This window comes from Magallana gigas, chromosome 3, assembly GCF_963853765.1.
Source record: "Magallana gigas chromosome 3, xbMagGiga1.1, whole genome shotgun sequence".
Taxonomy (NCBI): domain Eukaryota; kingdom Metazoa; phylum Mollusca; class Bivalvia; order Ostreida; family Ostreidae; genus Magallana; species Magallana gigas.
The window spans coordinates 11,984,081-11,998,039 of NC_088855.1; the positions used below are offsets into that span (position 1 = coordinate 11,984,081).

Consider the following 13,959-nt stretch of genomic DNA (forward strand, 5'->3'; position numbering starts at 1 on the left):
ATGAGAGGTACCCATGAATTCCACGAAAATTGAGCCACCACGAAATGTAATGATTCCACAGTATGTCTGTCTTACCGGTAATTTGTCACTTAATATTAAAGCAATTGACACATTGGAATAGAGTATTTAATCAGCAGGAAATTACTTGATTCTGAAAGATAGCATACTATATAAATGTAGGAGGGAATAAAATGCAATTTTAGATGAAATTTAAAAAAAATTAACAAAAGTCCTAGGCAGATTCAAACTCATGATCTGCAGTGTACAAGCTCGGGACCAAGATTGTAAATTTGAAGATAATTGGATTGACAAATTATTTACTTACTGTTCTTCTAACCTTATTATATTAGACTTAAGGTAGAATGATTTTTTAATTTCCCCATACTACTTTTAATAGTAAACAATCAATAAATCTACATGCCCCACCCCACCGTGGAAAATTTTACTTCTGATCTAATTAAAACTTTGCAAAAGTTACAGATAACAGCTAGGTGCAATAATGCATTTTTCATATCACGGGGCCATTCTTTTGATTTGATAAATGATAATTCATCGTTTGTCATAATAATGGAAATGCTTGTCATAGAAAACACACATAAAATTCCAACCAATTTTATTCAAATATTTTTAGAATAGGTAAAATGATTATCTGCTAATGGATCTTTGCCAATAACAAAAGATTCTGTTGTAAATTTTGTAAAAGCCATTCGATCAGACTGTTCAAACACACTGTCATGAAAACAAATTAAGACATTCATGATTTAATTTCTCTGCATTTGGATAGTAATTTCCCTATGATTTGCAAGTTCTTTTCTTAGTCTGATGAGTCTTTTCCTGAATGCACTGGCTGAGATTCTCTTAAACAAGACATGTGTAACGTCTGGGAAAGACTTAAAGTGTCGGCCCGGGGTTGTTGTGAAGATCTCTTCATTGCTCATCATAGAGACGAATTCAATAATATCACTTTCTCTGCTAGGGGTACTGGTTGTCTGTACAGTAGACCTCTGCATGGAAGCCACCTGCTTCTCATACACACTTCCAATGACTTTACCAACACCCACCATCTGGCTATGTCTGGCAATTGTGGCCTCAGTTAGTTGCCCTGCAGCATCTTTGACACTTTCTTCATAGAACATGTAAAAAACAGGAAGTCATCATTAACAATATGTTATCCTAAAATCTATTTATAAGAGAAGAAGAATAGGTAATTGTAAATACATGTACCTTTGTACTCTTTATTAAAGAACTCCATCTGTAGATCCATTTCCAGATTTTTTCCAGGTCCACCATTTGGATTAACTGTTCTATTCCACGTAAGTGAGTGCTGGAGTCTGGGGCTAACAGCTCCACTAATTGCTGACAATAGTTGATGACAAACATGGAAATACTTAGGATGATTGTGCTCGTAGAAATTCAACAAGTCAAATCTCCAATGCATAATGATGCGTTTCCCATCATTTTCCCGCAAGGCATCACGGCGTACTTTCTGGTTCAAACCATGCCACATAACTCTCAAAGCATAACATTTTTTATGGTCTGTCAGGTTGTCAGCAACTGTTGCTCTCTTCTTCTTTCCATGTTGGTAGTTCTTGCATTCCAATGAACACCACCAGTTTCCATCAGGCACATCATCTTCTTCAAGACCTAAACAGTCTAAGTGGAACCATCCCCCAAACATGCAGTCCTTGTTTGCACAGTATACCATTCCTGGATCTTGATGGGTTGACCTGCATACACAAATTTCATTTTCTGCTTCCGGGTCATTGCTTTGGTCTTGTAGAATGTGTTTTACGTATGGCTGAGTTGACAGAAACACCATATCTACAATTTTTCCTGACACATCATGAAGGAAATGCATTTGTTTGTCTTCAGTATTTGGGAAAGAATTTGGAATATCATTCAAACTCTGCATGTTCAGAACATGCATAGCAGCCAATACAACATATCCATTTGTTGCAAATTCTAAAAACTCTTCATCGTGATTAAACGATTGCTTGACATTGCTTGTCACATTACGATGGTTGAAGTAGTTCTTCAGCTAAAAGAGGGTGCCTATTTCTCTTCCACTGGAACCTTTGTACATCTCATCAAAAATGTCCTAAAAGAATAATGCATCAAATTATTTGGTGATTAAACATAAAGATTTTACTTCTTCAAAAGTAATTATTCAAACTGAACGCATATTTTAAGCATCAAAATTAATGGTCACTTCACAGTAATTAATAGCTGAGACAAATGCTGTTTTTTTATTACCTGTAACAAAAGACATCTCTTATGCCATTCTTGTATGTTCATTTGCAAGCCTTTAAGCTGTTTCCATGCAGTATTCCCGTTTATTCTGGCATTCTGAGCATTGTTACCCCTTTCAACACTTAGGCCATCTGCATGTAAGAGAAGTTTGAAAGGTTGTCCATTTGGCTTCAGTGGAACATATTTGTGATACTCCTCAAGGATGTCTATGGTATCTGAAACTCTGCTTTCATCCTTATCCAGAACACCAATTGGGACCTGCAATTGAATTAATATTGTGAAGTTGCAATTTGTAAAAAGGGTTTACACATGTTTATAAATTAAAAAGTAAAATATAAACTGACCAGTTGACTTTTTGCTGCAGACACATCTGAGTATCTATGTTGGATGTGCCAGTTAATAGCACTTGCCAAAGGTTTTAAGATGGGAATGTATTCACACAGAATCCTGTGGACAATTGTGGTTAATTCAAACCGAAGATCAACTTCATCCATCTCAGATGGGAGGTAGTTTTCTAAAGGAATGGCCTTTATTCTTTCTGGTAATGGTACGTCATCACTTAGATGAAGAGTTGGTACTCTATCCCGTGCTGCATACCCTTGAACCATATTAAACATTTTATTTTTGGCATCCCTTGTTTGATGTCTGACAGTGGTTCTTTGGTTTACATTATCAAAACATAGGGAAAATCCACACCGACCTGAAATTAGAGTGATAGAAATTTTCATCCTCTATTTATTCAGTTTTCACAGATATCAAAATATTCAGAACAATTATAATTAGATGTCGCATAAATGTAAAGAAATTTTAATTGCATAATAGTAGGTTAAGTACTGTTATTACTCATCATGCATTGGTTAAATACTAGGATTTTTCTCATTCAATCATGAAATTCTCACCTTTTGGCAAAGACCTGTCACTTAAGGACATGCTTTCCTCTGAAGTACTTTTTGTTAAATTTACATCCAAGTCTGAAATAAAAAATGATGCAGGTATACATATGAACCAACATGTACTTCACCAATATTCAAATCTAATTCAATGGATTGTCTTATTCTAAACAGATCATAACAATATTAACCTTCATTTGGTTGCTGCATTTGTGGCTGAAAATATTCTCTCCTTGCGGGTGGTCTTTGAGGGGATGAAGCCGCTGATGAAGGGAAAGAATCAACAGATAGGGTTGCTTCACTGTCAGCATATGGAATGGTATAAGCACCCGAGACTGAGCTGTCTGATCTAAGTCCAAGCAAATAGTCACAAATTTCAGTTTTCCACTTGAAAACTTCAGTGTCATAGCTAGATCTGATTCGGTCTAGGTAGCTTCTGGTTCCCTTTATTCCCACGCACAGCCCCAGATGATTTAATCTGTTAAACATCTGAAAAAGCATAGGTAAAAATATGATATAGCTGGTAAAATCAAGAAACAAAACAAATAAAATTATATACAACAGAAAATGTTACCTAAAATGGAGAAATGCTATCCAGGACTTATACACAAATAAATGAAAATGAAACCACAATTTTGCAAAATAGTGGTTTGAACATGTTGTATATATGATATACAATGTGTATGAACATAAGTTCGGGCAATTTACTAGGTTCTTACCTTAAATAGTTTTTACATAAAGAAGTTTAAACATTTTGGTAGAAATTTTTCCTACCTCTCGTTGACAGCCAGCAAGCCACATTTGAACAGAATTCAACTCTTGAAAGTAGTTCATAGATTTCGGCTTTCTCTGAAATGCCAGGATTGAACCAAGTGTGCCAATGACAGGTTTGGCTGACATACATGGCTTTGATGCGAGGCCAAAGTGATGTACAGACTTTTCTGTTGTTAGGGCTCCAATTAGGACACTCGACAGTATCGGACATTGTTTGCTTAATTCAGTAAACTGCTTCTCCCAGTCGAATTCACCAATTTCTTCCACAGTTTTTCCACCCTTGAATGGTGATGTCTGGTTTCTGCATAAGCAGATCATTTCCATCCGAACTGCACGTTGGGCAAAGGCAATGACAGATTTCTTGAACCCTGTTCTGGCCTTAATGAGCAGTGATAACCCCCTGGTGTACTTTCTCTGTCTAATGCAATTCAGTGCTTTGTGGACTTCCCTTTCAGGCATAGATAACTAAAATGTGTAAAGATATTGATTGTATATCTGGTATAAAATACAGATATTTTGCATCCCTGATTAACAAGCCTTAAGTCTTATTAATATGTTAACACAACATTTTCATTTTGTAACATTAATTTGCATGAATTATTTGGGGGGAAAAAGAGAGAGAAAAAAACAATGATATATTGCAAAATCTGTATAACATCTGTTTAACTTGTTTATCATAGTTAGATATCATTGAATACTAGTTAGTTTGTAAAATATATATAGCTTAATTATATCTAATAGTCTCTAAAAGAAAATAAGAACCTGTGAATCATTAAAAGATTTTTTTAATTTTTAAAATCAATTTGTAATAAATTTACCTGTTTCCTTTTCTTTGGCAATGCCTGGGAAGTAACCATATCTTGCTCCTATAATTTAATCATGTATGAAATTATCTGTTTAATAAACATGAATAACTTTTTCTGACAAAATGGAAAGTTGAGAAAAAAAATACTTTTCTAGGCGAAGTGACTCTCATCCTCTTAATTTTTCGGGGAGTAGGCACCGGGCTTCTTATTTTCTTAGCTAGGTAAGTAAGCTCTCCGTGTTCCTTGATTCTGACCATAGCCTCCCTCTTTGCTGCGGATGATTTTGCCATTGACACTACTGCCCATGAACATGCTGAGCAGAGAAAACGCTGGCGTTTTTGTTCGGGACTTAAAACGATGTCGAATTCCTCTTCAATCAAATCCTGTAGAGTTTTATTGACCTTATTAATGACGGCAGTTGATTTTAAACTTTTTCTGCCGCCAATAGACTTTCCTTTCTTTGTCGGAAAGGTTTTACCGCAGTTACAGCACTGATAATTACTTGTATCCATCTTTTTAACTCATTTTCTCGCCGTTTTTCAACATTGTTTTGGTTCTGTGGTGTGCGCTTCCAAATATAGACAAGCTCCGCCTCTTCCGCCTACGAGATCTCGCGATAACAAGTATGGCGGTCTAGACGAACAGTTTATGTAGTTCTACACGGATTTTTTTTCAAAAGCTACTTTATTAGACGTACCCATATAAAAAGTTTGTACTCTAAGTAATCTATATAGCATTCGTAACATTTGTAATAAGATAAATATTGGATTTTCGATATTTATTTTTGCACCATTACGGAGATCCTATGGAATTGTAGCCCTCTCCAGTAAACATCAGATATAAAAAATCGGAGAGGGCTACATTATTGCAGCTAAACTTTTTTAGACATTGAGTTGGTGGGTGGCAATAAAGGACTTCCACATGTGTATTCATATTCACTGATTGAAATAGTGAAAGACATTATTTGCCTCTCTGTCAGTTTGTGATGACTGTACACTACACGTGGCTTTCTACACTCAACACATTCAACTATAGCTCTTGCATTTTGTGTAATGCAAAGGTGTGCATCAGGAGTTGGTACTTCAAATTCCTCTTCTTCAAAAATATCATTCACAGGATTTGACGTGGTTACATTCACAGTAGCTCTAAGGTTCAGTTTCTTTTCTTTGATCGGTTTTGCTTTTAAAGAAGGTCTGTCTGATTCATTTGTTTCTGTTCCTTTGACTTCATTGTAGGATTTGTAATGATCTTTAGTCTCATTTAGAACTGGATCAGGTAACCACTGCATTTGCTCATCTCTCAAGCGTGGAGGAAGACAACAGTTCTCATCTCTGCATTTTCTTATTTGAAACGTGTATTGTCTACTTCTACAATGAGTTTCAATCCACTTCTGATAACTCTCAACTTTACTTGTGTGCACTTTTTGTAATTTTGTCAAATCAAGATTTGGGAAAAGTTATCTAAGATGGCGCTTCAAAATATCAATTTCTTGGTCACTAACTGGATCTAGGGCCTTTACTGGATCATCTTTTAACTTCAATCTCAAGAAACGGTTCCGGAGCACTGATGCAACTGGCTCAACTGATTCTATCCATGCAGTTTTTACTTCTGGAGTCTTCTCGGCAAGATTTCTTACATCTGCCATACTGTTGCAGCTTTTCAGAACTTTATTCATTTTTTCTGTTGACTCTTTACGTTCTAATGCTACATTTTGCAGAGCCAAGTTTAGAATGCTCATAACTCTCTCAGCAGGGTTAACATAACTGTGACCGGGTGCACATCTTGCCAATATCATCATGTCAAGATTCATTTCCTTAAATACACAAATTGAAGCACACTTCACACTTTCAAGTGTATTTCTCTGATCAGTTCCACCATCTGTGAATTTAAGCAATGTATAAGGAAAATGTCCCTGTTGTTCAAAGGCTTTTATAATGGAAACTGCATGACGAAACGGAGATGACATTTGAAAAACAGAATCATTAACTGTCACTGTTACTTGACCACGGACAAATGAGTCATTAATGCTACCAGGAATTTTACAGTGCAAAATAACTGAGGGGGTCAAGGATGCTTTAGTCATGTCATGATCTAAAGATACTAAAGTGGAACTTGATGGCACTATGGTTTTCTTCCCCCTCACACCTGTTGAAACTGGACTTCCAGGTTCTCCAATACTCACTTTTGCCTTATCGTCACAGAACAATAAAGCACAATGCTCTCTCATCTCAATTGCCATCTCTTTAAGATATCTGAATTGTGCATTGCAATAGTGATCATCTGGATGGTCAATGCGAAGCTGTCTTCTTTGCACTTTATACTGCACATCAATCTTTCCTGTAAAGTTCAATGCAGACCTTGCATAAGGGTTCCTAGGGGCAAATTGTAACCTCACCAAGCTTTTTGATGGAATATCAGTGCCCTCTGGACAAGATTTGGCTGTTTTCTCAACCATTTCTTCCAATGAGATAAATTCTGATAAATGTGCTGTCCCATGCCGTCTATCGTCTGCAGCTGTAATCTTTTCTACCTCTTTTGATAAGGTTTCAAAGAAAACATCAAATTTGTTGTTTGGTCTTCCTGGGTTGAGCACTCTTAAATCAGGAATGAGGTCATTCTGACCAAGAAAAATAAGTCTAAGTCTCTCTTGGGTTACAGGGTGTTCTGCTGCAGAAAAATCCAATGCCAGCTCTTGATAAATGAGATTTGCAACAGATGGTAATACAGAAGCAACATTTTTCAGTTTTTCTTTAAACAATCGTCTCTGAGCTCGTGTATGATATTCTTTCAAATTTGGTCTGACAGTTTGTAGTAATCGAGCACCTTGTGTCAACATTTCAGCGTTTGATCTATTTTGATTGGAAACTTGGACTATACAGACTGTTGAGACTGACGATCCACCAGGACTAAAACGAATGATATCAACAGGACATTTCAACTGAAGATCTTGAAAATAGCGGAATCGCTCCAAGTTACTTTCAAAAGGCTTATCCAAATGTTTGTATTCGTCAAAAACCACTGGTGCCATAATTCCAGCACTGGTTACAGCTTCATTTATGTCCACATATTTCTCTCTAATTTGACCTGACAAATTACCATATCTGTGTTCAATGGTGGCTTCTTTGTCAATGGTCCGAACAGGATACAACTTACTCTGATTTTCCTGGGCAGTTTTATTCTGAACAACTAGATATTCTTTGTAAGCAGTAAAACATTCTGCTAACTGCTTAATATCTTCTGCACCTTGATTCCAAGAGACTGAACTATTGACCACAGGCTTCATCAGTAAAGAATATAGAGCCTGTGCATGGCTATCAAGAAGTGATGCAGACAATGGACAGGATTTTAGTTTTTTCCTTTTTACTTCGTTATATCCATCGTAGTCATTAAAGATATTTGGAACTGGCAGTAGAGTTTGTTTCCTTAGTGAGGCATCATTTATTGTTTGATGATGATTAGTGACGTACCACAATGCATTGCAGAGAACCTGAAATAAGTAGAACACATGAATAATTTTATATACTAGGGTCTTAAATATAAATTTTTATTGAGTCTGATACTGGTATATCAAACAGGGTACAAATCTTATTATAAACAAATCACAGAATCTTATTGGTGCTGCTTGATATAAATATTATAGTTTGTGCAAGGTATAAATTAAGGCAACACTAATGTTTTTACAAAAATGCAAAATATATAATATACTATATTCTATACTAGAGGAGAACATTAAGTATAAATAGAATTGAAAGTGGATATCACCAGAACGCCATGTTAAATAAAAGGTGTGTAAGCTGGATACAGTATCAAGACAAGACCACAGAACTACAAGTGTTATAAATTATACTAGTTTGTAGGTTAATATTAAGCAAGCATCTATTATTTGTACATGTTATAGTTTTGACGTGCTGCAGTGCATAGCATACTAGTGTAAGTAAGAGCTATATATATATATAGATCATGTATACCTTTTTTCCTGCTCTAATATTAAAAGTAAAATTAAAATATAACTTATATGGTATCGGAAAAACATTTAAAAAACTGTTTGGCATTGGAATACCGAGTAACACATTTATTTTATACAAAATGACAATTAAAAACACAGTGTATTTGACTTTAAACTATCAGACCTTAAGAATCCTTGTTTGTCATGTTAAAACTTGTTTAAAACGGTTTTATTTTCTAAAATTTGATAGTTAATAACATATTAAGCATAAAGACCTGTACAAAGTATGATCCATCTTGTTCACAGGAAGCTCTTGGAAAATCTAGGTTTCTTGAATTGAAAAAGTTTTCAACCAGCTTATTATAAATTTCATCCTTTCTACTGATGCCATCTTTAACGCCGCAACTGAAAAAAGATACATAAACATTCTTTAGGCCTTGTAAATCTTGAGTACATACCATTGAGACATTAATTATTGTTATTAATGATATTAAAGCAATACAGAGACAGTTTAAAACCAGCCAAAAAAGGACGGACAGACTGACATATATCTGTCAGGCCTCAGACACACACACTTTATTCAAACTTCAATTTCTAAATAAAACACCATTTGTTCAGTATAAATAATAAAAATGTTTAAAATCAACTGTACCATTCATATTCAATTACTTAATTTGGAAGTGTAAATTTTCAAAATTTAGATGCAAGATATGAAAACTACAGACTATAGAATGAAAATGATAAAGGCATATGCTTTCTAAAATTGTAAATATTCTAGTAGATTAACAAAATTATATGTCCAATGACCTTATGTTATTCAGTGTACATTGACAATCATAATTTAACACTTCCCTGCCTGATTAAAGGAGCTGGTAAAATTCATTTATACATGCCATGAATTATACAACTAGCTCTCTTTTAATACAAACCTTGATGTCTTCAATGAAACATTCTTTCTGCCTCCCGCCATGAGGACTTGAAATGCATCGACCGTTTTACTGGTGGCCGCCTCAGCTGCATTATTTATGATTTCACCCAATGCTACTGTTTGCTCTTCCGTTGAACAGGAATATTCAATTCTTTTAATGGCAAAAGTCCCAACAAGATCGCCTACCAGCATATTGGGGTATACATCGAACGATGTTCCTTTCGATGGATCTGTCGAGTTGTTACAAACGATTGAAAGTCTCGAGTCTTTTGGCAAATCACCGTGTAAATCAATAAAAATATCAAGAAGAGTTCTACGGTTTTCCAGGCACAAAATTGCGTTCTTCTCTGAAATGTGCTTGCATTTTTTAACTCTTATCGCTAACAGACTCGTTGCAGCTACAGTCGCCGCCATTTTGATTTTGTAAATGTTGAAACCGGAGACGCAGAAGACAAATTTTTCCGGTAAAATCCGAAAAAAAAGTTTAGGGTCGGTAATTTGGCCGGGAAAAAAAGGGGTCGGTCGGGAAACCGGAAACACACATATTTTTTTTTTTGGCCTTATCATAAGTTTCTGATCTTCTGAAAAATAAACAAAGCAAAAGCTAAAAAGACAATCTTACATGTAGTTGCGTAGAGCACTACAGCGGAGACATTTTTTTTCTCTCAGTTAAGGGCATGCATTTAAGGTGTGAATGCATGCAGGGCTTCTTTTACCCGTGTTTACCTGTCATATAACCCTCTGCTAATACATATACACCGGAAGAGATTTAAAAACAAAGGGACTAAATGGTGTGTACAAATTATTGTCAAAATACTCTTGGTTTTCTTTTTTTCAGATTCTTAAACAATTGGTCAAAATCTAATCCGCTATGAACATTTGATATTCCACAAAGTAATACCCAAATGGCCGACTGGATTATGTAAACAAAGACATACTTAAAATACAAGTAAACGAGCAAAAAGAACAATTACTTTAAGAGAAATTTTAACAAGTGACTACGGGTAGGACCTTTTCTTATAGGGTAAAGCCGGACCTTAAATGTTAACATTAAAGGTCCGGCCGGACCATTTTACGGGGCGGACCTTAAATTATACGACACCGGTCGTACCCGCCGTGTGCACCTTGTCACAATTGGGCATGTCATCGAGGTAAATGCCAAAATCGGGAAAATGCCATAATAGGGGAAAAGGAAACGTTGTCGAATTGCTTTGTTTGAGAAAACCTTGAGCAAACACGGACCTTCATTAAATTGAAGGTTGGGTCAGGTGCCTCGATGTGAGGTTTTTTTTTCATAAAGAATTCAGGAAAGAGATGCAGTTTTGTTTTATGAATGTTTATTATACCTTTTTTTTTTGGTTTATTTTTATGAATTTAAAATTGAATGCAAAATACGGGAGCATGAAGAAAAATATGACCTCTAAATAGATACGAGTTCTTGTCATCGTAAGAAAAGTTTCACCAAAGGACGTTCATTTTAATGCTACAGATTTCAAATAAGATATTGTTTTTTAAAAATATCATTTTCATATTCATGGAATGGTTTTTCAGGGTTTTTTTCCGATTAGACAAAGAGCACACGGCGGGTGGGACCGGTCGGCAGAGGATGTTCATTCTACTATAGCACCTAATCCTATCTCTATTTTTTGTAGATGTCCGTGTTCGCTCAGCTACTGTTTTATATTTTTCCTTCGGACTTCTGATTTTGAACATTGTTCGTTACCACCACATATCATTATTTGAATATGTTTTGTTTTTATTATTTTAAACTGCCATAGAAGTATTCTAATGTAACTTAGCGTTAAAATGTATTTTAGCTAGTAACAAAGATGCACCGTTTTCTAATGTACGTTTTAAGATATTTATGCAATAATTTAAGCGAACGAATGTATAATATAGCTTTGCTAATTTAAGATTATTAAAAAGAATTATCGGAGTGATCAAAGTTACGTTCATATAATTTATCTCTCTTTATGTAATGTAATGCTCAGATCTTTTTTGAAGACAACGAAAGACAACTACTAAGTCAGTGAAGTCTGTGCAGTATAAAGCATGATTTTGCTTGTTTTTCAAGGTTATAAACCACGCCACGATAGTTTCTAGGTGCTTGTGTTTGCTTCATTTTGTTGGCAAATTTCCAAAGTGCTCCAGCAACAAATAATATATTTTAAAAAAGTGTCATTGCCGTATGTTTTGATTAACAGATTAAAAACCATTTTTTTTTCAGGTTGTTAAACAGACTAAAAATCAGTTCAAAATTAAAATAACGTAAACGAAACTTTAACAGTTTAACTGGGATTACTCATAGATTCTTCTCAGTGTAAAGTTGCAATAAAAAAACTGCCCTTCTCCTTTTCAGAACTTGATTTATTTAAGAAAAAAATAGAATATACCGGGTATTTCCTAATATCTGTCCCAATAACAGTAACCTGGAAAATTTTAATTCTTATATTAAACTGAGAAATAAAACCTTACACTGGGATAATATCCGGACTCTGTTATAGTAATATATATATGACGTTATAAATGAGATGCTAATACTAATATATTGATTAATTATATTACAATTACAATAATATATTTGCGTCACTCAGATTTTCAAGAAATCCTTTTCATTTGTGTTGCGGTGATTCTAAATTTTATTCAACATATATTATAACATTGGGGACGTCATTAACCCTTTTCAAACAACACAATCTGCATACCTCATACATTTTACACAGATGTAAATTTACTTACATGTTCAATTTTTGTCGAATGAACTAATTCGCTCATATGCAAATTCTGCACAATTGAGTAAATCTGCACTTGGTCAGGACAAGAAGCAAATTAACTTTTGCATAAATATTGTCGCAACACCAAAGAGATTTCCAATCGTCCAATATTCCGCTAAGGACACAAACTAGTAGATGGGTATAGGTACCTTTTTCCTAACGTGCAATGGCTCTTATACAGAATTCGGGGCTGGGGTCAAAGCATTTTTCAACTTTTGACACAATTTTAAGAAATTTTCCTTCTTCATTCAAAAATTCTCATGCCAGTGTTAATTAATTAAGTACGGTCCTGTCGTACTGGATCTGACTTTTCTTCTAGTTTCCTTGATTAATTGTACATGTAATTGAAAAATATAAATGAATAAACAAGAAGAAATATTAGTATGTAAGTATGGATTTTTCTAAATATGTTCAAACCATTTGAATAAATTAATCTTTTTCCTTTTTTTTTTAATGCCAGTTTTAAATGGGGACAGATATAATGAAACACATTGTAGGATAAAAAGTCCCATTAAGAACTGCCCTTCCCCTTAAAAGATACATGTACCACCAAACTAAAGGTTGCGCTCATTTTATTTGTAAATCATTTATGGTATCAAAAGTTTCTAGACAAAGTTTCTAACTGAAAAGTAAGAAAATCCTAAATGATTTTCTATAAACCACATAGGAGTTTTATTTTTTTTAAGGATAAAAATATTTTCTACAGAATTTTTTGTTCATACAAATGAATTTCTAAAGAAAATAATCTAATTTGGGAAAATTATTATATCGTGTGGAAAAAATTTGTTCTTCCATATTATTTTTTCTCTCCTAGATAAGACATACAGCAAAAATGTGAAAGCATCCCCAGGTAGTGGTGATTCAAGTTCCTTCAAGTCATGATCCTGGGGTGGGGGGGGGGGGCACAATGGGGGTCGAATTTACATAGGAATATAAAGAGAAAATTCTTTAAAAACCACCCTGTTACGAAAAAGTTGAATGTTTAACATAAGGATATCTAGAGAAAAAAGTAAAAACTCTTTTATAAAAGCATCTTTTTTTTTACATTGTCTTGGTTTGTATGTATATGATTCCATAAAACTGATTACCTTATTTGGCTTATTCTTGATTATGTATGCAGACGATACTGTACTTTTTCAGAGACAGAGCAAGGTTTACAAGATATGCTTGATTGTTTACAGCAATACACATCCAAGTGGAAGTTAAAAGTTAATGTAGATAAAACAAAAATTGTATTTAGAAAAGATGGAAGGTCAAAAAATAATTATTGTTAGAAATATAATAATGAATTTATTGATATTGTTTGAAAACTTCAATTATCTTGGAATAACTTTGAATATTAATGGCAGTTTTCATAAAACTGAAAGCTGTGTACCGTTCATTGTCCAATTGCAATATGAAGCCATTGCATTTGAACGTAAATACAAAATTGTCACTGTTTGATACATATATTGGTAGTTTAGTACATTATGGTTGTGAATTATGGGGACAGCACCCAGCAAGTGAATTAGAGCACCCAGAAAGTGAATTAGAAAGTATATATTTAAATTTTTGTAAGAAATTGGTTGTGAATTTTGGGGATAGCACCCAA

The 13,959-nt window shown here is 34.4% G+C and overlaps 2 protein-coding genes across 2 annotated transcripts; both read right to left on the minus strand.

The window, feature by feature from the left end:
• Window positions 1-637: 637 nt before the first annotated feature.
• On the minus strand, window positions 638-5,590 carry LOC105331047 (uncharacterized). The gene is made up of 9 exons (XM_066078506.1): window positions 4,867-5,590; window positions 4,733-4,780; window positions 3,915-4,379; window positions 3,332-3,629; window positions 3,150-3,221; window positions 2,595-2,950; window positions 2,254-2,508; window positions 1,225-2,098; window positions 638-1,123 (listed from the first exon to the last, which is right to left on the minus strand). The coding sequence occupies exons 1-8, from the start codon at window positions 5,230-5,232 to the stop codon at window positions 2,039-2,041; spliced, it is 1,920 nt and encodes a 639-aa protein (XP_065934578.1). The 5' UTR covers window positions 5,233-5,590; the 3' UTR covers window positions 638-1,123; window positions 1,225-2,038.
• Window positions 5,591-5,600: 10 nt separating this feature from the next.
• LOC117692887 (uncharacterized) lies at window positions 5,601-10,151 on the minus strand. The gene is made up of 3 exons (XM_034482258.2): window positions 9,596-10,151; window positions 8,942-9,071; window positions 5,601-8,207 (listed from the first exon to the last, which is right to left on the minus strand). Exons 1-3 carry the CDS (start codon window positions 10,006-10,008, stop codon window positions 6,177-6,179), a joined length of 2,574 nt encoding a protein of 857 aa, XP_034338149.1. The 5' UTR covers window positions 10,009-10,151; the 3' UTR covers window positions 5,601-6,176.
• Window positions 10,152-13,959: the final 3,808 nt, after the last annotated feature.

Coding starts and splice junctions, on each gene's coding strand:
- LOC105331047 (XM_066078506.1), bottom strand. CDS start 5,232: ATGGATACAAGTAATTATCAGTGCTGTAACTGCGGTAAAACCTTTCCG. Junction 3,222..3,331: donor AATGCAGCAACCAAATGAAG/GTTAATATTGTT, acceptor TTTTTATTTCAG/ACTTGGATGTAAATTTAACA. Junction 2,951..3,149: donor TGACAGGTCTTTGCCAAAAG/GTGAGAATTTCA, acceptor CTCTAATTTCAG/GTCGGTGTGGATTTTCCCTA.
- LOC117692887 (XM_034482258.2), bottom strand. CDS start 10,008: ATGGCGGCGACTGTAGCTGCAACGAGTCTGTTAGCGATAAGAGTTAAA. Junction 9,072..9,595: donor GTTTCATTGAAGACATCAAG/GTTTGTATTAAA, acceptor ATCTTTTTTCAG/TTGCGGCGTTAAAGATGGCA. Junction 8,208..8,941: donor ATGGATCATACTTTGTACAG/GTCTTTATGCTT, acceptor TACTTATTTCAG/GTTCTCTGCAATGCATTGTG.